This window comes from Ixodes scapularis, unplaced genomic scaffold (genome assembly GCF_016920785.2).
Source record: "Ixodes scapularis isolate PalLabHiFi unplaced genomic scaffold, ASM1692078v2 PGA_scaffold0__279_contigs__length_252992795, whole genome shotgun sequence".
In the NCBI taxonomy this organism is placed as follows: Eukaryota; Metazoa; Arthropoda; class Arachnida; order Ixodida; family Ixodidae; genus Ixodes; species Ixodes scapularis.
In genome coordinates, this window is record NW_024609835.1 from 234,264,049 (window position 1) to 234,289,596 (window position 25,548).

The window sequence follows — 25,548 nt, forward strand, 5'->3', positions numbered from 1 at the left end:
ATGTCCACAAGTCTTTCTTGAACAATGCAAGCGGGGAAGGAACCATACAATCGTATCGTATTGGGGGAAATTCTACAGAGTTTTTTTTCTATGTTTTACAGATTTTTTTTAAAAAAGCCGCAAAAGCTACATTTACGCGGTCTGTGCACGTGAGTTATATGGCCAGGGCGGCATAGTATAAAAGGCTAATTTGTAATGATCCGTCGGCTTATTACAGAGATGTGCCAGACTTCTTTCAGAAAACTAGATGGAGGTTCATTCTAGCGTAGTTTTATCCCGCGAATCTGAATATCCCGTTCGTTTTCCTCAAAGATATAACTAAACGTGAGAAAACACAAAAAACATCCCACCAACAGTGACATCGTAAGAAGACCTTTCGGCCGCCAAGCGTGTGTCGCTTAAGGGCCGCGCGTCCAATCGCAAGTTTTCTAGGTATATTCTCCGGCACTGGCACCAGTCGTGACACATTTTTCTGCCCTTTTAAAAAATAGCATGTGCGTGCATAGCTTTGATAGGCGCTGAAGATGCGTGAACAAAGATTTTGAAAGCTGCTGTTGTGACGTCGCTCTCTAGGGAGGTGCTTTCACAGCGCTTTAAAAATGACTATGCAGCCTTGATTAATTAAATTAGCAAATAATTTTGATATTTGAGATTCTGGAGGTCGAATGAAGATTTAAAAGTGTTTTCTCAAATACAAAACTGCTTCAGCCTCTCTCTAAGTATAGTATGTTCGTGAAATTTTTGATCAGTGAAAATAGACCCATGGTTCCAATTAGAAACCTGCTAAGCATCATCAAAACACACTAAATCAATTTTCTTTGTAAAGATATAAGACGAGTAGCATTTTATGGCGTTATAAAAAAATGGTCAATTTGGACGCATTTCCAGACTTCGGTTTCTTACCAGAGCGCATCTTTGCACCTGCGGTCCAGCTGCCCGGTGACCGCAGTGCGAAGCCGCCCCCTCGCCTCCCTCGTAGGATGAAGGGAAGCAAGGCGCATGTGTGTTGCGTGTCTATGCCCCTGGGGAACAGGACCGTGGGCGCAGAGATGAGCTCTGATAAGAAACTGAAACCTAGAAACTCGTCCAAATAAAGCTTTTTACAGAATGCATAAAACGCTACCCCTGAATTATATCCTTCTAAAAAAAACTTGATTTTGTGGTTTTCAATGACTCAGCAACTTTCTAATTGAAACCATATTTTCATTTTCACTAATTAAAAAGTTGATTAACAAATTGTATTTAATTATCTGACTGATCGTTACGACTAGGTCCCTATACTACGTACGCCTGGCCGTATAACTCGCCTGCACAAACCGCATTAATATAGCTTTCACGACCTTTCTAAACATATATGTAAAGCTTAAAACTAAATCGCCCTGTACAACAGTGAAAAGGCGAAACCAACACGCTGGAGCCATATGGCTCCACCATGCTGGTATCGCCTTTTTGCTGGTATAGGATGTCCCATATTACGTTATGCATGTATGGTTCCGTCCGCCTACATGGTTCCGCCTATATCCACTACGCTGGTATAGGATGTCCCATAATACGACACGCTTGTATGGTTCCGCCCACCTGTATCGTTCCGCCTTTTTCCACTATACTGGAGCCGCCTTTTTCGCTTGTATAGGATGTCCCATATTACGGTTACGCTTGTATGAGCCTTTTCCGTCATCTTTCCATCATCGAGATTTTCCAACAGGGAGTTCATCAGTATGCGTTGCACTTTTAGCTCTTGTTTATGCCAGACAGCTCCCTGGGGCGGCCATGTCCACGGCATACTTTTGTGACCGCATGGACAAACTTTTTGACTGTTTTAACAGCTCGAGACCAAAAAAATCTGAACAAAAGTTAGGCTATGCGATTAGAAACGGCGACACTGAAATCGTTGATTTCCTTTGCAACCAACTTCCATGGGTAGCAGCCTGGAAGTTTGAGGGTAGATGGCAGCCACAAACAGTCACTGGGTGGCAGGTTACTATCAGGGCTGTCCTCATGCTCTGGGAGAATATTTCTGAGAAATATAACTTCAGCTTTCTTTTCACACGGCGACTGCAGCAAGATGCCCTCAAAAATAGTTTCTGGCAGATGAGGCAAAAACACGGCTAGAACACCAATCCTAATGTGTATCAGTTTACTTGTGGACTGAAGCACATTGGGATTAGGAAGCTCCTAAAACTCTCGGAAAAGGGAAATGTTGAAGATGATAACACTAACCTCCTTCAGGAGGTGTCCCCATCTTCACTAGAGATAACCTCAATCGCTGATGCCGTGGAATGTGCCCCCGTAGACGACTTCCCTCCATTGGACGATATTTCGGAACTTCTATCAAGTAAAGACTCTAACATAATAGACGACTCTGCCACCTATTATGTTGCAGGATTTCTAATCACGCTGTTCCTGGAAAAAAGTTCACATGGTTTTCTCTGTTCTCCCTATTGGAAAAACGTACAAGAAACAAACCTGCTGCTTGTACAGTCCTGGTATGACACCACCATAATTTATTGTTATTATACATGCAGCTAGTTTGGTTTTGCGTTCTCCATAACTGGAGATACCGGCACCGCTATGGCTCCGGGTCTGTCTATACTGGCAGCCGGTTTGCTCGCCGATATGACTCGGTATGGCTGGTATGATTTTGCGTCCGATGACGTAGGCGACCGCCATCTTTCCAACGAAACGCCTATACCACAAGACCACCGGTATAACTAAACCATACATGCAGAAAGACGACCGCCATCTTCCAACAAAAACGTCCATCGTTTACCACCGGTATCGTTACATACATCATACATGTCGAAAAATAACATAAGCCGCGTTTACATGAATGCGACTTAGTCGCATTGAATCCAGTTGCCGCATTCAATATGCGGTCATGTAAACGGCATAATGCGCAAAGCGCATCGCATTAAAGTCGCTAGACAGAGGTGGATCGAGATGGCGAGTGCGCATTCATTCAGCCCATGTAAACGAAGATCGCATCGCATTTTGGAACGGGGAGGATTATCGGAAGGCGCTCGCTGCGGGAGCGAGTGAACAGCTGAGAACATGGTGGCGGCCAACCTCGTCGGCGGCGCGGAGAGCGGTCCCGCAATTTTTTTCCCGAGAACAAACGCAAGCTTTTATTGCGATCATAAGTAAGCGGAATTTAGCGGAGCTGCTCGGTGAGGGCGGCCCCGTCCAAACCTTTGCGAAGTACGACTTGCGCGTCCGGAGGGGTCACAAAGGCTTCGGTGCAAGCACGCATGACACCGAGAGCTCCGATCACTGTAGAGCACTGCATGGTTGCGCAGAACGAGCAGCTCCTACCTCGCTGCCGTTCCTGGCTGCGCAAGAGCCTCTCGGACTCGGGGTCTGGTCGCGATCGGCGAGGTCTGGCGCGGCGAAACGTGGAGGCTTCCTCAAAGCGTGCACACACACGTCGCCTCTCGTTCAGAGTGGACCGGCGGCCCGGACTGGAGTCCTAAACGCCTTGGTTTTGATGCTTCTTCCGTCTCCCAACTTCTTCCACAGCACCGAAGACAGCGGGCGCGATCTTTACGTTCACTGAATGCGTCGAAAGGCCTCCACGTGCGATGCACCGGAAAACGTGGTGCGGCTGGTGCCGGAACGGAACTGACGGAACTGCATAACTTCGAGCTTTGAGTCAACGTGCACGGCAACAAACCGATCGTGACACTAAGCCGCGGATACCGCATCGCCGGTCGACAGGGGCAAATGGCCCGTTGCTCGTATCGTGGGCCGTGACTCGTACTCGGCCAACTCGGCGTCTTTTCGTGGCCCCTCGCGTCGTCGCAACCAACCGCAAACATACCAGCCCGCGACCGTGGCCGATGTCGGAGAAAAGCGAAACCGAAACGTAAAGCTTCCGCCCAGTGGCTTCCGCTGCCGCGCCTTTTCTAACTTCCCGGCCAGTCCCGGTTTACACGCTTCCGGTCGTCGTGGAGATGGCGACGCAGCCAGACGTAGCGGTTTTGGCGCTGGCTCCTTCTGCGTTTTACGGGACAGATGTTTTACGGTCCGTTTCTACTGCGTCTCTGGCTCTCAACTCGACGACGCCTCTCATGGTTCAACCAGGCGTGGTCAGCCGGGGTCAGCACAGCGCGGCCGGCTCAACTCGTCCGATCGCCGGACCGCAGGCGACTTCCGATTTCGGCCGTTAGGCCTAGGATCCGAAGGACTGTTTCCGTGAAGCGGTAAGCGAATCTCGTCCCGTTTTCGTTCTACTTTTAAATTACGTTAGGTGCGCTACAGTGTAAGCATGCGTGCCAAGTGTTCGTGACAATTTTGAACTAGAATAATTGTGCTTCATTGCGGTTTGTCATTTACGAAAAAGTAAATCGAGCAATGAACGAGGAGCCATGCTTGAAAACGATGTATGTACGATGTTAACTTCTACCTGGGCGGCTTAAAAAAAAGTCAAGACTGGTTACGGTTGGATGCGAGGCTGGTCCCAATGCAATGGTAACCACTTTGAGCACCTTTCTGAACAGCATGTAAGCAATATAGCGATCAACGAGACGAGCGACGACGAGAAGCTACGAGTGCCGGCGCCGAGCGACGAAGATTTCTCACTCTCGCTGCTTGCGCCGCTCGGTTCCTGGGCTTCTAGAAAACGTCGCTCATCACCTTGATCGCTCGCACCAATCGCTTTCATAATGTGTGTCTCGTCGCGCAGCTGACTACCGTGTTTATTCAAATATATGTCGACCTTTTTTTTTCTTTTCTTTTATTTATTTATTTATTTATTTTTTTTTTTTTTTCGGAAATCGTGACTAAAGAATTTCGACCTACATTCGCGACCAAATTTTGCGACCGTACCGGAGGCATGAAGCTATCGAGTCACCGAGCCGGCGTTGCCGTAGAGCTGCGCCGCTTCTTGTTTCCAAAAGCTTTTGTTAAACAACCGAAAACAACAGCGGTGGCCGATGCCGCTATCGCGCGCACCTCTTGGGGCATTGGATTTCGCCATCGCACCTCTAGCGTTCCCCTTGCTGGGCAATGGGGAAGGAGAGGAACGCGATGCGCCATGCACTTTGTCCTCCATCCTCGCAAACGCGCACAAAAAAAGAAAAAAAAAAAGATGTTACTTTTGTTAGTTGCTTGAGGCGGCTCGGCTCGCGTGTTGCTCATGGCGACACGGCGGCTTTGTTTGCGTCTTTGTAGTTTGTCTTCCGTCGCTTCGCACCTTCTTTCGTTTCTTGTCGTCATTTTACAACGGTGTCAGTGAAGTATTGTGGCGGATTTGCGAGGATGTCTACCAAGCTGTGAAGTGATGTAAATAAAGGTTTCTTTCTTTTGCCCAAAATTTCCCCTGTTCTTAAATATAAAAAAAAAGTCGACCTATATTTGAATTTTTTTTTTTTTTTATTTATTCTCGGTGGGTCCAACAAATAGAGTTCGACCTATTTTCGAGTAAATACGGTAACTTTAATTTTTATTTTGGGTTACGTCGGACGTAACTCGAATGCTTGACAGTTACGTTGGGCGTAACTTAAATTTTTATTTCGTGTTCCGTCGGACGTAACGTTAGACACTGCGTTACACTTAAGAAAAATAGGGGCTGATGGTTCATCATATAAACCAACCATTTGTGTTTAAATAAAGCGAGTCACTGGCCTAAAAAAAATACTGCTGTCCTATAGGAATGTAGCGCTTCAGATAAATTTGTTAATTTTTGCTTTTAGTCTCTGCCCCACCAGATACAACATCTGGCCTAAAGCAGTGTTCCGGATCTCCTTCCAAGACCTCAGGCGGGTCGTCATTCAATCCAGGAGGCGGCGGCGTCTCATGGGCGTGTTGCTGGTGCTTCTTACTGGATGGTGCTACCGAGGGAAAAGTGGTCATGCTTGGGAAAGGCAAGTATGGCCGCCGTAAGTATAGATATTGTTTTTACCTTTGCTCGGACCCACCTTTAAGAAATGCACAGTTCGCATGTGTGCATCTCTCAATGCTTCTACAGTCGGCTGTTAATATTTGGAGTGCTCCAACTCTGTCAGCGCTAGTTTCTCTAGATTATGCAAATGGGATGCAACACTAAACCACATATGCTCTCGCAACAAACAGTGCTCTGCTGAAGCACGCACTGTGGAATCTACTCTGGCTTTATAATGCAGCACAAAATAGTTGACGCCAAGTATAGCTACTTTTGTGACTCCGTTTTACCAAAAGCTCTGCCGAAATAAACTTGCCACCTTATAGGTAGTGCAAAAGAACCTCGCGTGCCTAACCTGGAGAAGGGCATTTTTTTCATAGGTCAATTTTTTCTTAAACCAATACCTTCAGCCTCCTTGAAATGTTAACATCATGTGACACTCAGAAGAACAGTAAACCCCTTAATGTTGGCGAACCTTTACTTTTCGCGGCCTTTAATTTTGCGGAATTCAGTGACTGCGATTATGTCCTCTGTGACCGATTCGAGAAGAAATAGGGGCCACCAAGATAAGGGGGTTTTACTGTCCATGGAGGAGAGAGGAAGTCACCTTTGTTTGTATGCAAGAGTAAAACCAACAACAACAATCATGGTGCCGACACTTTGTGAGCCTATCTGTGTCTATTGAATGATATCAATTTTGTTTTTGTTCGTTAAAAATTGTTGCCTGTCCACTGTGGGATGTCGTCTTCAACACGAGCAGTGGTTTTCCTCTGAAGCAGGCAGCAAGGACGCGTGCCGCAGCACTACATAGTTTATTTGCAGGTGGTACCGCAGTTTGAAGGATGGTTCGCACAATATGGGGGAATCGCAATTCAATGTTCTACCTCGGGCGTAGACAAGATTTGCTCATTCTAAATCATTTTGTCTACAAATCGGGAACTTGCAACGAATGTACCCGCATGGTTGGAAGGGCCAGACAAGCCTTGCGAGCGCTTCGTTTTCTAGCCTCTCAGTCCTGAACCTACTCACGCACCACATGTGTAGATGTTCCGGTACGTGGGAGCACTTATTTGGAAAATGGTGAATGGCAACTGTTGTTATCTTTAAGGTGGACTGCATATTTGCAGTACTTTTCCTCACTTAAAAATATGTTTTACTAAAAATATGTAGTATAGCCAATGACAAAAAGAGAATGGCTGGGCGTCCTCCAGCACATGCTTGTGCTTTTCACCCCGCTTTAGACAGATGTGCTCGCTCCAGGCTCATCAGGCGCTGAAACGTCATCGAAGGTAGCAGACGGGCTGGAGGTCGAACAACGGAGACTTCTCCCTGCCTTTCTGATGGTGTCAGTGAGCATGTACTTCTATTATCTAACTTAGCTCAACCTGCACAGAGCTGAGTAGAATAGGCTTGGCAAGTGCCCTTATTGCATATGCATTTGTACAGCTGAGGCACTTTCTAAATCAAGAACATTGTGTACCTTACCTTCAAAAACACATCATTTTGGGGGTGCAAAAGGAATTCTAAGGCATATTTTTGTTTGTATTGTCCTATTACGCATCGACTCCTTCAACTTAATGCGGAGTCAACCCAGCCTCTTGAAAAATTTAATGCTTGCCAGGTAATTGTTTTGCATTTAGTTGATATATCAGTATTCAGTTAGGTATCCCAAGTCATTAGTCGTTGAGGTGGAGTCTCTCTGTAAGTCAGTCATGTTTAACAGTCATAGAAATGCTTGTCAAATAATGGCACTGTCGAGGACATGTATTCAGCTCGAACAATCGCTGGGCACAAGCTGGTCGTGTGGTTACAGGCAGCAAACATCCCGGTTGGAACGTCCTATTTCGCAATGTAGCTGCAGACTAAATGAGGGCCCCACTCATAAACGTCTATACTTTTAGTCTCTTTAAGCTGGACCACTTTTGAAACTACAAGCCTTTGCAGCAAAAACAGCATGACGCATGATTATAAGCTCGACGTACCATGGCGTCCAACTAGGTCACATGGCTTGCTTTGTGCACTGAATTTGCAAGGATGGCTTGAAGCTTCTGTCGTGGTTAACTTTAAGCTGAGATAGTTTAAAATAATGCTCTCAGTTTTTAGTGTTGCCCGGCATGGTTAACAAGTTGGTGATATAGCGCTGCATTGAAAAGTCTGTGCATTCATGACTGTATCACCTTATGAATGCAAGCTACCTATTAAACTCTTCGTTTTTCAGAGAAATGAAATGCACTTTGCTTCCAATTGCACCCGCTTCTGTAACTTCATGGTATGAAGCACCTTATGGCTGCAAGCTCTGACCGATCTTGTTCTACGTGGTCTGCGCAGGCCCATATGAGGGAGTCACTCCGAGAGCCTCACCAGAGTTTCCTGCCCGTGGTCGTTCTAAATGTTTTTGTTGTAGGTATGCATCCTTTCTGTCTTTCCCTTAATTGTACTCAAACATCTTCTTTTCATTGTCGCCGATTTGCCTCAAAATTGGTTAAGCACACAAATGCACGCTGTACAACTGTATTGTACATATTTTTTCCAAGGTAACTTTTCTTTGCCGAAGTTAGATTTTTTTATGAAGGTTAGTCTTTTTTGTTTTTATTTTCAAATTTATGTGAGTTTCCATGGGCAACACTAAGACGTTATGCCAGAAGCAAGGACAAGTTCACTGCTCTAATTTGTTCTCAACTGATTGCAAGAAATTTCGTTAATGTCGTGAAACCTCCTTCCAGCGCTTGCTTTGCAGCATAAAAAAAATTATACATAGGACATACTCTGTTTCTCAAACTGCTTGCTCATTCTGCAGGTCTGCCTGCCATAGATGTCCTGCTACTGGAGAGCAGGCGAATTCAATTGCTGGTTTTGCCATTGCTTTTTTTTTTTTTTAGACGTTGTCTTAGTAGTTTTTGTAAATTTGGAGATTTTCCTAAAAAGCAAGCCGGGAAGAATATTTAGTTTAGTTAGGAAGCTGAAAATAATGATTTAGTACCCCTTTGTCACTAAAATAGATACTGTGTGCCGCTGTTAGTGTCAAGCCGAGATCCACGCTTTTTTGGCATTTTGCTCAGAGTGGTACCCATTCTTATTCGTTAGCCTCTTGGTGTGCCAACTAAACTCTTTGTATACAGACACCTGCCCTCTGCTGGTACACTCTACCCTCATGTTCAGCCAGTGTATGAACCGGAGTTGTATCCACAGTCGACACTCGCTGAGCACGAGGGTAGGAAAATCTTTCCATTGCAGCAGAGCCATATATGGGGAGAGTCTGGCAGTCTATGATTTCGCTGCCGTAACGTCTCCCTTCCGAGTGAGCTGATCAGCCCGCGGCACAGAGCAAGAGGCGTGAGCGCATGCGCGTGAACTCTAGGCTGCTCCCAGCTGAGCGGGGAGGGCCGCCATTTTCGTTCATTCGCCCGGCATGGGATCGATATTCAAATTTCGGTTCTTTCCTTTTATTTGGCAGGCTCTGGCAATAAAATGATATAGTGTTATTCCTCGGTGGCTTAAAAACCTAAAGAAAGAAGTTTCTCCATGTTTGAACGCACTTTTATTTAGGCAAAAAAAATAAATAAGCCCGTAGCAGACGACACGTAGCCTCAACAGTGCTCCGTGCAGACAGCTTTGCGTCAAAATGGTGGTCGTCTCCTCTTTGTTTCTCTGCTGCCTTCTCTCTCTCTCCTTCGGCGTTTTCCTCCCTTTCCTCCTCTCCGGCGCCTTCGTTGCCACACCCGCTGGCTAAACTCCCACTATACGGCTTTGCATTGCAGTAGTAGTTTTATTTGTAGTCTTTACAGTTGAATGTGAATATTTGACAGAAGTCTCAGGTTGGGGCGAAAGGGGGTTAAATGAATGCATTTGATCATTCACCTAAATTCGGTACCCATCATTTTAACGCCTACGTAGCTTTGTCCTGGGGGGTGACTATGACTAAAATAAGAGGATCTATGTGCTGATCACGAAAGAATATGCTAGCCATTCTAATGTAGCTCTGCCAAGTACTTGATTGTGATTTGTTTTTATTTTCAGCTACTTGGGTGCCTCAAGATCTGGAGATCCTAGTGGCCACAGGCTTGGACTCAATCTTTTTCTGTGGTCTGGGCAGGACCATGGGGGAGGTAATCCCAGCAACAAGAGCATCGCAGTATCTCCCTGGCTGTGACTTTCGGTCTGCGTCACGACAGGGGAGTCCTCGTGCCACCAGGTGTTAGGTATGCCACTTGAAATAAGCATTTTTCTTACCTATTAATAGAACAGCAAAAGCACTACTAAGCCTAAAATGAAAAAAAAAACATATTCAAAGCTTGGGTTGGATGAAATTCCAATTACAAAAAGGAGTCTGCAGACATGATTAACATGTGAACTTAAAGCCCGCGGATGTAGGTTCGACGGTGTCACAGAAATAACTTCCCGCAGATCTCCTTGCTCGTGCTATACCCAAACAAATTCTTAAAATAATCATTGTGTTTCGTTGGTGTCATCAATCTTATGTCCCTACCACACTCACCAGTCGGGACATGTGAAATATAAAAAAACAGGAACTTGCACATTGTCAGCTCTGCAAAGATTTATATAGTAAACAGAGCATAGCACGTTCAGCTTAAGAAAAAAATTCAGTGCAGGCCTATATTCATGGTTCACATATGTGTAATTGCTCTTTATAATGAAGTGAAAACTGCTTAAGTTGTGGCCCACTACAGGCTTTCTATTAGTGTTAAAAAGTGTGGTAGAAAATATGATTGCGCTTGGAAGACGGGGACATATGAAGGACAGACACAACAGAGCGCTAACTTTCAACTGATTTAATTCAAGAACCTCAGCGTAGAAACGGACTGTGTCACCGCACCACATCTCAACCAATCCGTGGCCCTGCCACGGACCGCAAGTACGCCAAATCCTTATCCGCCAAGTCAATTGACGCCACACTGACACAACTTGTGCCGGAACTATTTATAGTGTCAGCCTCCATAATCTCGCTAACAGTCCTATCTTTGTGCCTCTCAAGAACAATAGACGAAACAAATAATGGTTTGCACCCGCAGTCATGACAGTGACACGACAGATCATGACTGCGAGTGCAAACCATTATTTGCTCAGTCTACTGTTCTTGCTAGGCACAAAGATATGACTGTTAGAGAGATTATGGAGGCTGATGCTATAAATAGTTGCGGCACGTGTTGTGTCAGTGTGGCGTCAATTGACTTGGCGGATAAGGAGTTGGCGTACTTGCGGTCCGTGGCAGGGCCACGGATTGGTTAAGATGTGGTGCGGTGACGCAGTGTGTTTCTACGCCGAGGTTCTTGAATTAAATCAGTTGAAAGTTAGCACTCTGTGGTGTCTGTCCTTCCTATGTCCCCGTCTTCAAAGCACAATCATGTTTTCTAACGTACCGTACCAACTTGCCCAACAATCAGCACTTGCTAAAAAGTGCTATTGTGTTTTAAGCAGCTCGCACCAAATATTTTCTTGAAATACATAGGTTCATGGAAATTATTATGTAGATGTTGGCAGACAGTCATGGTGAGGCCAATCTTTAATGCCAAGTGGTCCACTTATTCAGAGTTAATTGAGTTTGTAAATATTGTAGGTCGCAAATTAAATTTTTATGGTACGCAATGGGCACAATCATCCGTAATGACTAGCTCTACCTAGGGGAACTTCATACGTTTACTACGGCAAGATGGTTTCGAAAACAAAGTATTTAGTTTATTCAACTCCTGCACTAACCTTGTCTTTAGAAACTTTTTATATTCTTTGCGATGCTGAGATAAGATTCTGGAAATAGTTTTCCTAGAACTACTCTAGATATTTCCAGTTCATCATTTTTCTCGCAAAGCATTCGAGAGAGCCAAACCCTGTAATGTACGGAGGGAACTCACAGAATGATGCGACTGACAGTTTGGAACATTCGGCACTGTAACAGTAATAATGACATGTCACTTATGTAATGTTCATTATCGCAGATCAAACTGCTTTTTCCGTCTACACTCATTTTCAGTAGACTCATTCAGCGAACTCCCACCTGAGACTGCAGCGCTGGGTTCTGCAAAGTAATTTGAATGAATATAGATGCAACAGGTTTCTTTGAGCGTGCGTCTAACACATATTCTTCATATTGAATCTGCTAACTGTATTCATGTCCATGTCCATAATTCCACATTCCAGCTTATTTTTATTTTGACATTTGAGTTTTCTTCAGTACTTTTCTCAACATCTGTGCTTGCTGAGCCGTACTCAAGTCCATACATCTTGTCTTTCGCTATCACATTAATATATAAAACTGTTGATGCCGAGTGAGAATTCAAGGTACCGAATCTGTCGTGCGAGCTAAATAAGAACCAATAAAAAGCTCTACAAAGGAAATTTTGTTAAAGGATGCTTTATGGGCATTAGAATAGCACATGCCATGCTAAAAAAAAATACAAATTCTTGTTAGGTATGCGAGGATGACAGTGCTGTGCTGTTTCTGATGTGTCACAAAAAAAAAATCAGTGCCATACAGTGTTCCTTACGGAAGTACAAACTGTTGAAATCGAAGCCCAGAAGTTTTATTCAAGAATGTTCCTCAATACAAATGTATTTAGAGATCTGAGCCACTGACTCATACATGACTATGTGGCAAACATTAATTTTCATGTGGATTATAGTTTACAAGGTCTAGTCTGCATTGATTTATTGCATTCATGCTGAAACTGGGAGGTGTTCTCTGGGTATGAATAAAGAGATAAACATTTCTTGAAATCAAAACATTTGAGAACGGACAAAAGGAAGGATCTGAGAACGGTATCTTAGATTCTCTTCTTTTTCTTACAGTATCTCTAATGTTCACTTTATTTCACCTGATGCATTTAGTTTTTAGCGCAGCTCTTAGCACCCGTTTCCGCGTTTTGCGGCGTCGCTGTCGGCGTAACCACCCAACTAAACTTGGCAGGAAATTGAATTAATGTTGTGGTCATGTGACGTTAATATTTCCGCTAAGTCTAGCTGAGAAACTGAATTTTTTTATGGCTGACGTGACACGGTCATGCGACGTCATTTTCCCTGCTACTTTTAGCGGAAAAACTGCATTTGTGTTGAGGTCATGTGACATCAATTTCTGCGCTAAATTTAGTGGGAAACTTAACCAGCTAAATTTAGTGGGGAAATTTTCCCGCTAAATTCAGGGAAGTTTCCTGCTAAATGGGAGGGAGCAGAAGAGGAGGAGGGGAGGGGGAGGAGGGGCATACCTTCCCATCCTCCTCTTCAAGATCTGTGCTCTAATTTCACGTTACAGAGAATTGTAAACGTCTCATATTTCATCTCATGTTTATTCAACTTTTATATTGCAGGTGCGCTCGCAGCACAAATCTGGGTTGTGCTGATCCTCTACGCACAAGTTAGGAACTCCTGAGTGGCAAGAGTGGGAGTTTGGTCTGACAGCTCAAGGGACACCATTGTTCAGTATTGAATTTTTAATAATCTTCTTTTAAGCAAAGTTAAGCTTTGCTGCATGCAGTTCTTGTAAAAATAAATACCTGCAACCAAATTTACCAGGTCACGACATTTCGCCTCTGCTCTTAGTGGTCCTGGTGAGCCTCGGATAAGAGCTTACTGGTGTGCAAACACCATGCTTGTTTGAAACCACTCACTGATGTAGAGACTCGCTGACATCCAGCATTCCAATGAAACGCTGGATGTCCACAAGTCTTTCTTGAACAATGCAAGCGGGGAAGGAACCATACAATCGTATCGTATTGGGGGACATTCTACAGTTTTTTTTCTATGTTTTACAGATTTTTTTTAAAAAAGCCGTAAAAGCTACATTTACGCAGTCTGTGCACGTGAGTTATATGGCCAGGGCGGCATAGTATAAAAGGCTAATTTGTAATGATCCGTCGGCTTATTACAGAGATGTGCCAGGCTTCTTTCAGAAAACTAGATGGAGGTTCATTCTAGCGTAGTTTTATCCCGCGAATCTGAATGTCCCGTTCGTTTTCCTCAAAGATATAACTAAACGTGAGAAAACACAAAAAACATCCCACCAACAGTGACATCGTAAGAAGACCTTTCGGCCGCCAAGCGTGTGTCGCTTAAGGGCCGCGCGTCCAATCGCAAGTTTTCTAGGTATATTCTCCGGCACTGGCACCAGTCGTGACACATTTTTCTGCCCTTTTAAAAAATAGCATGTGCGTGCATAGCTTTGATAGGCGCTGAAGATGCGTGAACAAAGATTTTGAAAGCTGCTGTTGTGACGTCGCTCTCCAGGGAGGTGCTTTCACAGCGCTTTAAAAATGACTATGCAGCCTTGATTAATTAAATTAGCAAATAATTTTGATATTTGAGATTCTGGAGGTCGAATGAAGGAGATTTAAAAGTGTTTTCTCAAATACAAAACTGCTTCAGCCTCTCTCTAAGTATAGTATGTTCGTGAAATTTTTAATAAGTGAAAATAGACCCATGGTTCCAATTAGAAACCTGCTAAGCATCATCAAAACACACTAAATCAATTTTCTTTGTAAAGATATAAGACGAGTAGCATTTTATGGCGTTATAAAAAAATGGTCAATTTGGACGCATTTCCAGACTTCGGTTTCTTACCAGAGCACATCTTTGCACCTGCGGTCCAGCTGCCCGGTGACCGCAGTGCGAAGCCGCCCCCTCGCCTCCCTCGTAGGATGAAGGGAAGCAAGGCGCATGTGTGTTGCGTGTCTATGCCCCTGGGGAACAGGACCGTGGGCGCAGAGATGAGCTCTGATAAGAAACTGAAACCTAGAAACTCGTCCAAATAAAGCTTCTTACAGAATGCATAAAACGCTACCCCTGAATTATATCCTTTTAAAAAGACTTGATTTTGTGGTTTTCAATGACTCAGCAAGTTTCTAATTGAAACCATATTTTCATTTTCACTAATTAAAAAGTTGATTAACAAATTGTATTCAATTATCTGACTGATCGTTACGACTAGGTCCCTATACTACGTACGCCTGGCCGTATAACTCGCCTGCACAAACCGCATTAATATAGCTTTCACGACCTTTCTAAACATATATGTAAAGCTTAAAACTAAATCGCCCTGTACAACAGTGAAAAGGCGAAACCAACACGCTGGAGCCATATGGCTCCACCATGCTGGTATCGCCTTTTTGCTGGTATAGGATGTCCCATATTACGTTATGCATGTATGGTTCCGTCTGCCTACATGGTTCCGCCTATATCCACTACGCTGGTATAGGATGTCCCATAATACGACACGCTTGTATGGTTCCGCCCACCTGTATCGTTCCGCCTTATTCCACTATACTGGAGCCGCCTTTTTCGCTTGTATAGGATGTCCCATATTACGGTTACGCTTGTATGAGCCTTTTCCGTCATCTTTCCATCATCGAGATTTTCCAATAGGGCTGGGTCACCGAGGGAAGAGTCTGACAACTTGAACTGGCCCCACCAGTATTTTACAATGCCTAAAGCCTTTCATTATCCAGGAAAGATGTTCGGCAATTAACTGTGCCTTCGGAGGCTGCTTTCACTTACATTCAGAGCCTGGAATCTCACTTCATGTGTGTTATAGAAAGCGTAGTACACCTGCGCAATGTCTGTGATGTTTTGTATCACCATCTGTCACGTATTGGCTTTTTGCATTTATGCTCCGAGGAGTGTCAGCGGAGGTTTTTGAAGATGTTTTGCAGGGTGCGGTTGTGCTGGCATGTGCGCTTTATTAATCAAAACTTGGAAAAAGTTCGGTTTCATTCTTCTGTTGCTGGCACTCAACTCGACAAGTTCAAAGCTTAGTATGGTATGGTGTTTCAGGCGCCTATGAAAGAATGATTTCTAATTGGGCTGTGCGGTTTGCATGCCGATTATATTCCTGGCTTTTTTGCAACTTTATAATGCAGGACATAGTTTTTTTTATATACGGGATGAGGACGTTTTGTAGCAAAGTGATCTTTGATGGGTGTGTGCGTGGAGTATATGCCGAACATGTCCGATATGTTAATGTTTTAATCAATGTGCCTTGTATATTGACCAAATGTTGTGTGATTACCTTGGTAACAGATTTTTTGTATATTTTTATTACCTAACATGTTAGGTGGTTTGACCTTAGCTGCCTGTTCTTGCTGTAATTCCCACAGGCCCTGTACTAGCATTGCTATATTTTCTGCTGTACACTCATTGTGTTGAATATGGATGGGAATGTTGAATATTCCCTGGGTCTGAATTAGGTCCTTTTTGTTAGCCTACGAGAAGTGTTAGGCTACTCCAAATAGTGTACTGTATATTGACATTGAATCAGCTTCTTTAAAATCTGTGCAGTCTAGGCTGTGCCCTAATAGCGTAAACGATCTAATCTTTGCGTGGACGTAATTTTCGCAAATATCGCGATTTCATCAAGTTCACAAGAAATTGGTAACGTGAATAAATTGCCCTATGGACATGAATACATGCAATGTCACTCACGGTGGTGAAAGTTTGTGCCCGCGAAATATTCCCGAAACTGGCACATCGCTAAATTTCGAGCTCGCAACAATAAAGTCGCTTACAGTACTTGTTAATGATAGCTATGTCCACATGTCCACATTACTGAAACTGCTCAGCATTGTGACAACCAATGATTAATTCAATCAAACAGTTTACCATCGCTGGAAAGTTCAGGTTTGGAGTGTTGGTAAATGTGGGACTCTTGTAACGTTTCTTCTTGATATGAATGTGTGTGCCCTCATGAAGAATACTTCGCGATTCTGAATTGTTCAAGTCTGTTTATGATTGACCTGAAAATAAATCAATCTGAAGCACTTTTTGTTGTTGCCTGAAAATACTTTGTAAACACGTAAACAAACGGAAGCAGTATGACAAGAGTAGCTATTTTAATATTTCACAGCAGTAAAGGCAATAATTTTTGCTCTTTCGTGGTGTGAAGCCTCTAATAAGAAGCATTTGTGCCATCAAGTAAGAGAAGCCGCGCAACAGCAAGCTCGGCAAAAAAAGCGCCGGAAACGAAACCGAAACTGAAACCACCGGAACCGGAATCAAGAGTAAGCTTTTCTCATCGACCGTTTGGCGCGCTAGTTGTTATACGGGACGCTGGGGCCTACGGCAGTGTCCGCTCTTTACCTTGTGTAGATTACTCTATGCCACATCCATCGGCAACTGAGCTGGGTCACAATCCAAATCGGGGAGGCGCCTGCTTGTCTCCGGCTCCGCGCCAGCATTCCGACGTTCTTATTGGTCCGAAGCTCTGACGTGAGCGCGCGTCGCCCTCACCCTATCTCCTGGTCGCCGTGGCGTGGTATTTAATTTGTAAACCCGATACCCCTTCTCCATCCCACTCTCTTTACAACGTCATCCATGGCGCTGACAAACTGATACGCGGACTCACACAGGCGGGCATTCGGGAAAAGAAGACTTCAACGAAACTTCAAACAAACAATGTCTGGCTAACTTAACTAGGTGAAATTCTGTAATACGTATATTTGTAGGGCAATGGAATTAACGGGACGGCAGAAGATTATCAAATCCAGTGAGCAACTTCAAAGGAAGGATTCAATGCCGCGGAAAAACGCAGGACTGGTGTAGCACTCAGAGCTATTAGTACGGAGAGGCAGTCATGGCAGGTTCTTCTTGCCAGCTATGTTTGCAAGTACTTTACTGTGATACACACTGCGCGATCTGTTTTTGCGCGAAATATAGCAAGCGTTATCGAACACTTTAAGGACGATGAGCACGGTATGCGTAGTGTGTTTTCGATCGACTTTGAAGATATGCCTTACACGATTGAACATGAACCCTTTTTTTTCTATCAGACAGTGTATCAGAAAAACGATTCTCTGGCGTTCCAAGCCTCTTGTGGCCTTTCGGTTCATAATTGTTTGGAAGTTCTCACGTTTTGACTACAGCATGTTTTTTTTTTGTCTTCAAAATGATCTTTCCTTTTGCAAGAAAGAAGAATTTGCGTTGATTCATGCGTGGCACCTTTACTGACCAATACTTTTCGAAGTTCAGGAAGTCCATTTCTGAAAAATTGCACTTCATGGACACGATTTAATATTTTGAGATATCTGGATGATCTTCGACTGCTCACTAAAACGGCTGGGGTGCCAAGTAGTGAAATAAAAAAAAGTGCAAGACGTGTTTAGGTTGTGCGTCAAAGACCTGACTTTTAGGCATGAATAGCTAGTAAACTGGCACATACAGTTCATTTACTTCCGTGAATCCGCATGGGAGTTCACATCTGTTGGACATATGAACCCCGCTCGAAATGGGCATAATACCGTTTACCTCTGTTCACTCTAATATAGGTAAACGAGGAGTTGTTCCTAGGTGTTTCCTAGGCATCATGTAGAAAGACGGGTGCACATGGCCTTCAGGAGAGCTTCACGAAACTAGTAGCGCGGTTAGAAAAGGCTGCTATCCGCGGAGCACTCTGGTGGAGGTGGGGTAGGGCCTAATAAAAAAATGAAAGCCTTTTACAACTTTAGGAAAAGCGACGGAAAGGGAAAGAAACACACTGCTGGACTATCAACCCTTTTAATAAACTTCCTTTTCCTCAACCCAATCTTAAAAGGGTAGCTTCTTCATCTTCAGTCAGAGCTTAGACATAAGCTTCCTTTTTCTCCTCACGAACCGTAGAGTTCTCCTCCTCTTCGACTTTTCCCATCCTAAAAGGGTAGCTTCTTCTTCTTCAGTCGGAGCTTTGACAGAAACTTCCTTTTTCTCCTCACGATCCATGGAGTTTTTGCTCTTCTTCGTGAGGAGAAAAAGGAAGCTTATGTCTAAGCTCTGACTGAAGAAGAAGAAGCTACCCTTTTAAGATTGGGCTGAGGAAAAGGAAGTTTATTAAAAGGGTTGATAGTCCAACCGTTTACAACTCCCTGTAACGCCGAATTAGAGCGCAGCTCTTGAGGAGGAGGAGGGAGGGTACTGAGGTTCACGTGTTCTGGGGGGGGGGTCGAGTGACCTAAGGGGGGGTGGTCACGTGACCTTGGCGGGGTCACATGACCCCCTTCCCAAGATCACGTGACCCCCAGAAGAAATTTTTCCGCTAGATTTAGCGGGGAATTTTTAAAGCGCAGCTCTTAGCCGCCCGTTTCCGGCTTGAGCGGCGTCGCTGTCGCCGTCGGCGTGACCAAGGTCACCCCAAGGTCACGTGACCCCCAGGTCACGTGACCCCCATATCAGGTGTCCCCTCCCAAGGTCACCTCAAGGTCACGTGACCCCCCTCCCCGACGTCACGTGACCCCCCCCCGCCCGCCCCCGAAATCACGTGACAACCCCACCGAGGTCACGTGACCCCCTCCCCCCGCGGTCAGGTGACCCCCCCCGGAGCATATTAAAGAATGAGGGGAGCAGGAGGAGAAGGAGGAGGAGGAGGAGGAGGAAAGTGTCTATCCTCCCCTCAATACCCTTCCCTCCTCCTCCTCAAGAGCTGCACTCCAATTCGGCGTTACAGGGAGTTGTAAACGGCTTTCACTTTTTTCCACTAGATTTAGCGGGGAAATTTTTCCGTTAGCTTTAGCGGAGAAAATTTTCTGCTAGATTTAGTGGGGAAATTTTAGAGTGCAGCTCTTAGGCGCCCGTTTCCGGCTTGACCGGCGTCGCCGTCGCCGTCGGCGTAACCGCGTGGGGCATTATGGGTGAATTTCCCCGCTAAATCTAGCGGAGAACTTTTCCCGCTAAATCTAGCGGAAAAATTTCCCCGCTAAATGTAGCGGAAAAGTTTCTCTGGGGGGTCACGTGATGCCCCAGGTCACGTGACCCCCCTTAGGTCACGTGACCCCCCCCCCCCGCCCCGAGGTCACGTGACCTCCGGGGGGGTCACGTAACCTTTGTGGCCTTGGCTCCTCCTCCTCAAGAGCTGCGCTCTAATCCGGCGTTACAGGGAGTTGTAAACGGCTTTCATTTTTCCACTAGATTTAGCGTGGAAATACTATCCGATAGATTTAGCGGGGTATTTTTTCCGCCAGATTTAGCGGGGAAATTTTTCCGCTATATTTAGCGAGGAAATTTTTCCGCTAGATTTAGCGAGGAAATTTTTCCGGTAGATTTAGCGGGTAAATTTTTCCGCTTGTTTTAGCGGGGCCATTTTCCCGCTAGATTTAGCGTGAACATTTTTCCACTAGATTTAGCGGGGAAATTTTTTTGCGCTAGATTTAGTGGGGAACTTTTTTCCGCTCGATTTCGGGGCGAACTTTTTCCGCTAGATTTAGCGGGGAAATTTACCCATAATGCACCGCGCGCTTACGCCGACGGCGACGCCGACGCCGCTCATGCCTGAAACGGGCGCCTAAGAGCTGCGCTCTAAAAAGATCAAAGGCACGTGGAGGCAACCTCGTGAAATGGACTCAGCAACGACCGGGGACATCTTGTACGCGCACTACTATTCCACAACCTTAAAAAAATTTGTTGATTTGAACTCGTTGTTTTTTCTGTGCCCGCGCATTTGTAAACGGTGGGCGGTACCCGGGATGGCCCGTGCGGGCTGCTCCTCCGTTAGTAGATTTGTGAACGCACAAGGCCTGCGGTTCCGTTCTTGTGTCTGTGACGTCGTTCTTGATTCGCAGTTGTCTTACCACGTCACCGCGCATCAAGCCCACGGTGTCGTACCCCTATATGCACAAAATGAATGCAAATCAACGGAAGGGCTCTGTCATATTTCACGTATCGCGCGCACGTCCTTCTTGCACACGCCAAGTGACCTGATCTGCATGAACCAGGGAGAAGAGGGGTTTCGAGAATGTTCACCCCGCGGAGAAGGGCTTAGAGGGTGCATTCACCATGCTTTGCTCACATAACCGCTGTGCGAAATGCTGATGCATTTCTCCGAAAATCAGCGGGGCCGCAGCAGTGATTTTGGCCTATATTATTCGGTAATTCGCTCTGCGCCATTTTCCCGGCTTGCAGGGTTGTGATTGTCTATACGTTTTTGTTCTTCTTCCTGACAGCTTGCTTGTTTGCACGGTTTTCGCTTGCACCGATTCTGGCAGGTTTGGGTTTTGAGTGCTAGTTTATTGCGTCCCTTTACTTTTTCTCTGCCTGTGCACCTTCTGACACACGCTTTCGCTGGTACGCAAGTTAGCAAGCGTATTAGTGTTCCCTTTCCCCTGTGTTTTCGCAATTCTTTTGTTGCGCCCTCCTCTTTGTTTTTCGTTTCCATTCGGTTTGCTTTTTCCTTTTCCATGCCACCCAAGCTTCGTCACCGGGACGAGGACATCAAGGAATACCACGACTCCAACGACCCGGAATCGGGGGCCCTGCCGTCGTCCGCAGGCGTCATTGCCGTCATGAACTGGATGGCCGTCAACCTCGCGATGTGGTGAGGGAGCGCCCGGCAGCCGTCACGGGCGACACCGGCAGTCAGCGGCAGCGTGAGCCCGAGCTCCGCTCTCGGCTCACAATTCCCGTCTACACAGGATATGACTACGGGGAATATGTCGCTAACTTCCTGGAGAAGCTCGACACCCATGTCCGAGTGGCGGCACCTCGAGTGGACCCCCCGCCCAACCAAAAAGATGAGAGCGAGACGTTGCTTTGCAAATCAGCGCACCTTTCCCTCTCTCGCAGCATTCCGCGCCACTTTCCGCGAGGAGTTCCCACGGATCTCTATAGAGATCCGTGGGCACTCCTCGCGGTGTCCAGCTCTCTATTTATACAATAGAGGGCTGGATACCGCTTAGCGGCGCTCCAAGTCGCGCGCGAGTGAAGGCACCGGAAATTTGATGCCTCTACCGGAAGTCGAGTGTCTGCCAGGTTTTATAGTGCATATAGTTAGTTCTCGTTCATGCTTTTTTGCATTTTTACGTAGGTGTTAAACATATTTTCGATTATTAATCTTGAGATTGAGGCGATTTAACGTGGGGCATATACACTTAATCAACTAGAATCTCGAAATCCTTACTCATCATATGGCTTCCAAGAACGCTTCTCTGGCCTGCGTGAACGGTTATTGCGCAACACGCAGGCCATTTTGGTATAACAAGAGCAAATGAAGCGCCTTGGACAGTGCTTGTCCCAAGCACTGTACCAATCTTCAGAGTGGCAAAGCCTGTCAAGCGCTCACTTCCGGGACAAGCCGTTTACTTGCGGTGGCTTCATACCTGTTTGCTCAACGCGCCATCCAGCCATCTAGTGGAGAGCTGCGGGAGTTCCTGCCAGCGGGATACGAGTCCGGGATCCAGCTTGAGCTCTAGCGTCGCACGCAGCACCCGGGTGAAGACCTCGTGTGGTACATCCAGGGTATAAATAACTGTACCACCGAGTAGAGCGAGCTGCTCCTGAGTTGGAGAGGGTCGCGTGCCTCATCCGACAATGCCACCCCTGTGATCACGCGTATCTACATCGGCGCAGCTGTGAAACGATTAAAGACCTCGTCCTGGCAAGTGACCATTAGAAGCTACCATCCTCAGATGAAGACGCAATCGAACTATCCTGTGCGTGGACTCCTCGCGAACAGCAAAACTACGACTTCGACGGCGCCCCTTCTCAGCGCCTGCCTAACAAGGTCGTTGCCATCGCCACGTCGCTCCGCGCCCCAAAAACCGATTAATGCATTCAATCGGCCGGTTGGAGGCTCAGTGCTAAAACACCTGTTGAAAGAAGTGTAGCGCCTCATTCCCTTATTACAATATGGCTGACATTCATTGCCTGGAGCTGGTTTTCTCAGGCCCCACACATGAACGAGAGCTCGTCGACGGTCCGCGTAACCCCGAAAGGGGCAGGCTGCAGTTCCTTTACTTTGAAAACCGGCCGCATGACCACCCGCGAGAACGTCAACCAGCAGAGCCGAGAGGTAGCTGTACTTCGTATACGACCAACCGACCAATGCGTCGAGCCACGCATGAAGTTCTTTTTCTTTTTTTACTTGGCGTGCCTTTTGCCGTGCCGGGGAGGACATCAATGAACCGAAGCGTTTTCCAGCTGAGGCATAGTGGAGTATCATTGTATTACGTGACATCATAAGGCGCGTGACGATATGACGTCCCGCAACAGCATGACACCGTGATTTCATGTGACACCATTGTGTAGGAAACCCTCAGGAAGGCTCCAATGAAGGACCGTCAGAGAGTTTCTTTGCAAAGAAGAATAACGTCAATTTACCGGCTAAGTTGAGCAAGAAAATTATTGACGCGCGCTTTTAATTTCTCAGACAAATTTATTGGATATATGAAGTACCTTAAAAAACGTAATGTGCCCCAAAGTCGCGGGACGTCAACTTCCGACCCTTCATTTAGAGTATAAATTCATTTTACGGGACAGCGTTTTTTGGCATCAAGTCACTTGATGTTGATTTCGCCTTTATGTTTAGTTAGGCTATTCGACATCAGGTGACAACGCCTTTGGACCTTACCCCACATGACGTCAGTCTCCGCGCTAAAGATTGCGATGAGAAATTGCCGTCATGTCACCGTGACCAAAAGATATGACGCCAATTTCTCCGCTATATTCAGTGGAAATAAGTGATGTCTCGTGGCGCGAACAGGCCACCTTAAGTGTCGTGATGTCAATTTTAAAAAGGTCGTCCTGTAATGTGGTAGTTTGCGCTGAACACATTCTGTGATTCCAGGTCCTTGTCAGCATGATTAAGCTTATATGCATTTTCAGATCTCCAAAGGAAAACTTCCAAGGTCCGGAGAAGTAAGGTGGCTTTAGCGATAATAAAAGTGGACCACGAGGGAGAAGGGGACAAAAGAACGGAAAAGACGCCAGAAAAAGGGAGACCAAATACGAAAGCTACCGACTAAAATACACTAATGCGGCAATGATTTCTAAAGCCCTACATACCCATAGCCTTCAATGGCAGCAATCTGCTCTGCAAAGGGGGTCAAGTAAATGGCATCTGGATCCCTGTTAATCCACTTGTTGAGTTCCAGCCTGTTGTCTCCCACCAAGTCGCTCAACACGATGTGCTTGAATCGACTTGACATCATGAGCGAGTTAAGAATCATCGGACCAGTGCCCACATCCAACACGGTCTCGCCCTGAATCAGATCATATGAAAAGAGACCGGAGTTTTTTTATTGACCCAGTTTAATTGCCAATAAATACAATAATATATTTACTTTGCTTTCATCCTCAAAATAATCGTAGTTCACAAACATTACCTATTTTGTAATCACAATTTACGCGTCCAACTGTGCTCGGGTGAGACACCGAACACTTCACCCAATAGAAATGCGAGGAAGGGAAGTAGCTTCATTTCACTGCCATGTTTTTTTGTGTGTTTCTCCTTTCAAAGTGGCTCCCTTTTACCGTCATGACGTCGCCATGCTACGTGTGCACGCGAGTGTGCATGCTATGTGGAACTTTAAGAAAGTAACTTTAATCGTAAAGACAGCTGTAGTAACTGAAATGCTCGGAACCACAAAAAGGAGTTTCAGTTGTCCCGACTCGACTTGACGCGCCAAAATTTTCGGAAGACCTCACCCTCTAGTACCCACTGCCCGGACATGGGCGACTTTAATGGAGGTTCTTTCTCCCTTTCTCTCTCTCTCTCGCACGCACGTGCAATCGAAGAACGGTGATGGGCGTAAAGCGTCTACTGGATGCTGCGGCTTTAAAACTGCACCTTCCGGAGTTCTCAAATTGTAATTTCCACACAAAAATAAGCACTAAGTCTACGTGTTCATCAATCGGCAACCATAAGAGCAACAACATTAGGAACTTGAACAGATAAACATTTCGAATTCGGTATTTACCCGATTGAAGAAAACGATGTGTTTTTTCTACTTGGGAAGGAGAAACTTTTCCAGCGAAATGACTGTCGAGATATGTCCGTGCACGAAATTGTTCTTTGTAAGAATCCCTCAGTGCTGGGGATGACACGATATCCAACTTGTGCCAAGTGGAACTCCTGGAATTGAATATATAAGGTATTTAAAATACATCGTTATCGGCTTTATCCCGGCATTGAACAGTTCATTGAATAATCTGTTTCCTTGAATATTCCAGGTCACGCTCACTAGCATGTTTAGTTTCATTTGCATTCTCACATATACGGGTGTTTTCTTTTAAACTTCACAGATTTGTTTAAATACAGGCGTTGAGCCTAAACTTTATCAAGTTGTACAGGTAGGTTATACGGTGAGGGGCACATAGTATAGAGGGCTAATCGTAACGATCACTCGGCAAACTATAAACAAATCGTTATTAACTTTTTAATTAGTGAATACAGACAATGGTTCCCATTCGAAACGTACTGAGCGTCATCAAAAACCGCTAGATCAACTATATTTGGAACGACTTGATATTCATTTGAAAGTCGAGGCGCACCAAATTTACCACTCGTGGTGGAGGCGCGAAGCTAGCAGTCACAAAAGGCGGATGATTAGATTATCATCGCGTTCCGCTACTGCTAGCTTTGCGCTTGCAGCACGGATGTTAACTTTGGTGAGCCCCCGAGTTTCGTCCGAACTTCAAGTTGTTCTAAAATCAGTTGATTTAGTGGTTTCTGATGACGCTCGGTAAGTTTCTGATTGGAACCAGCTGTCTATTTTCACTAAATAAAAAGTTATATTAAGAAATATTTGATTATTAGCCCAATGACTGTTACGATAAGCCCCTGTAGTATGTACCCCTTGGCCGTAAAAACTCATCTACACAAACTGCATAAGTGTAACTTTCACGTGTTTTTTTTAACAGAACACTAGTTTTGCTTTGTATAGACTCTTTTAGGCAACAATATTTATAAAAAAACTGTGACAGGTCAGCAAGAA

The 25,548-nt window shown here is 45.4% G+C and overlaps 1 protein-coding gene across 1 annotated transcript in view; it reads right to left on the bottom strand.

Moving 5' to 3' along the window:
* The window catches only part of LOC120844459 (indolethylamine N-methyltransferase-like), a 44,019-nt gene extending 19,200 nt beyond the window's left edge, over positions 1 to 24,819 (bottom strand). Inside the window, exons 1-3 of the mRNA XM_040216252.3 lie at positions 24,800 to 24,819; positions 24,534 to 24,686; positions 23,618 to 23,827 (exon numbers count right to left, since the gene is read on the bottom strand). Of these exons, the coding sequence (XP_040072186.1) occupies positions 23,618 to 23,827; positions 24,534 to 24,686; positions 24,800 to 24,819 (383 nt within the window). The remainder of the gene's footprint in view (positions 1 to 23,617; positions 23,828 to 24,533; positions 24,687 to 24,799) is intronic.
* Positions 24,820 to 25,548: the final 729 nt, after the last annotated feature.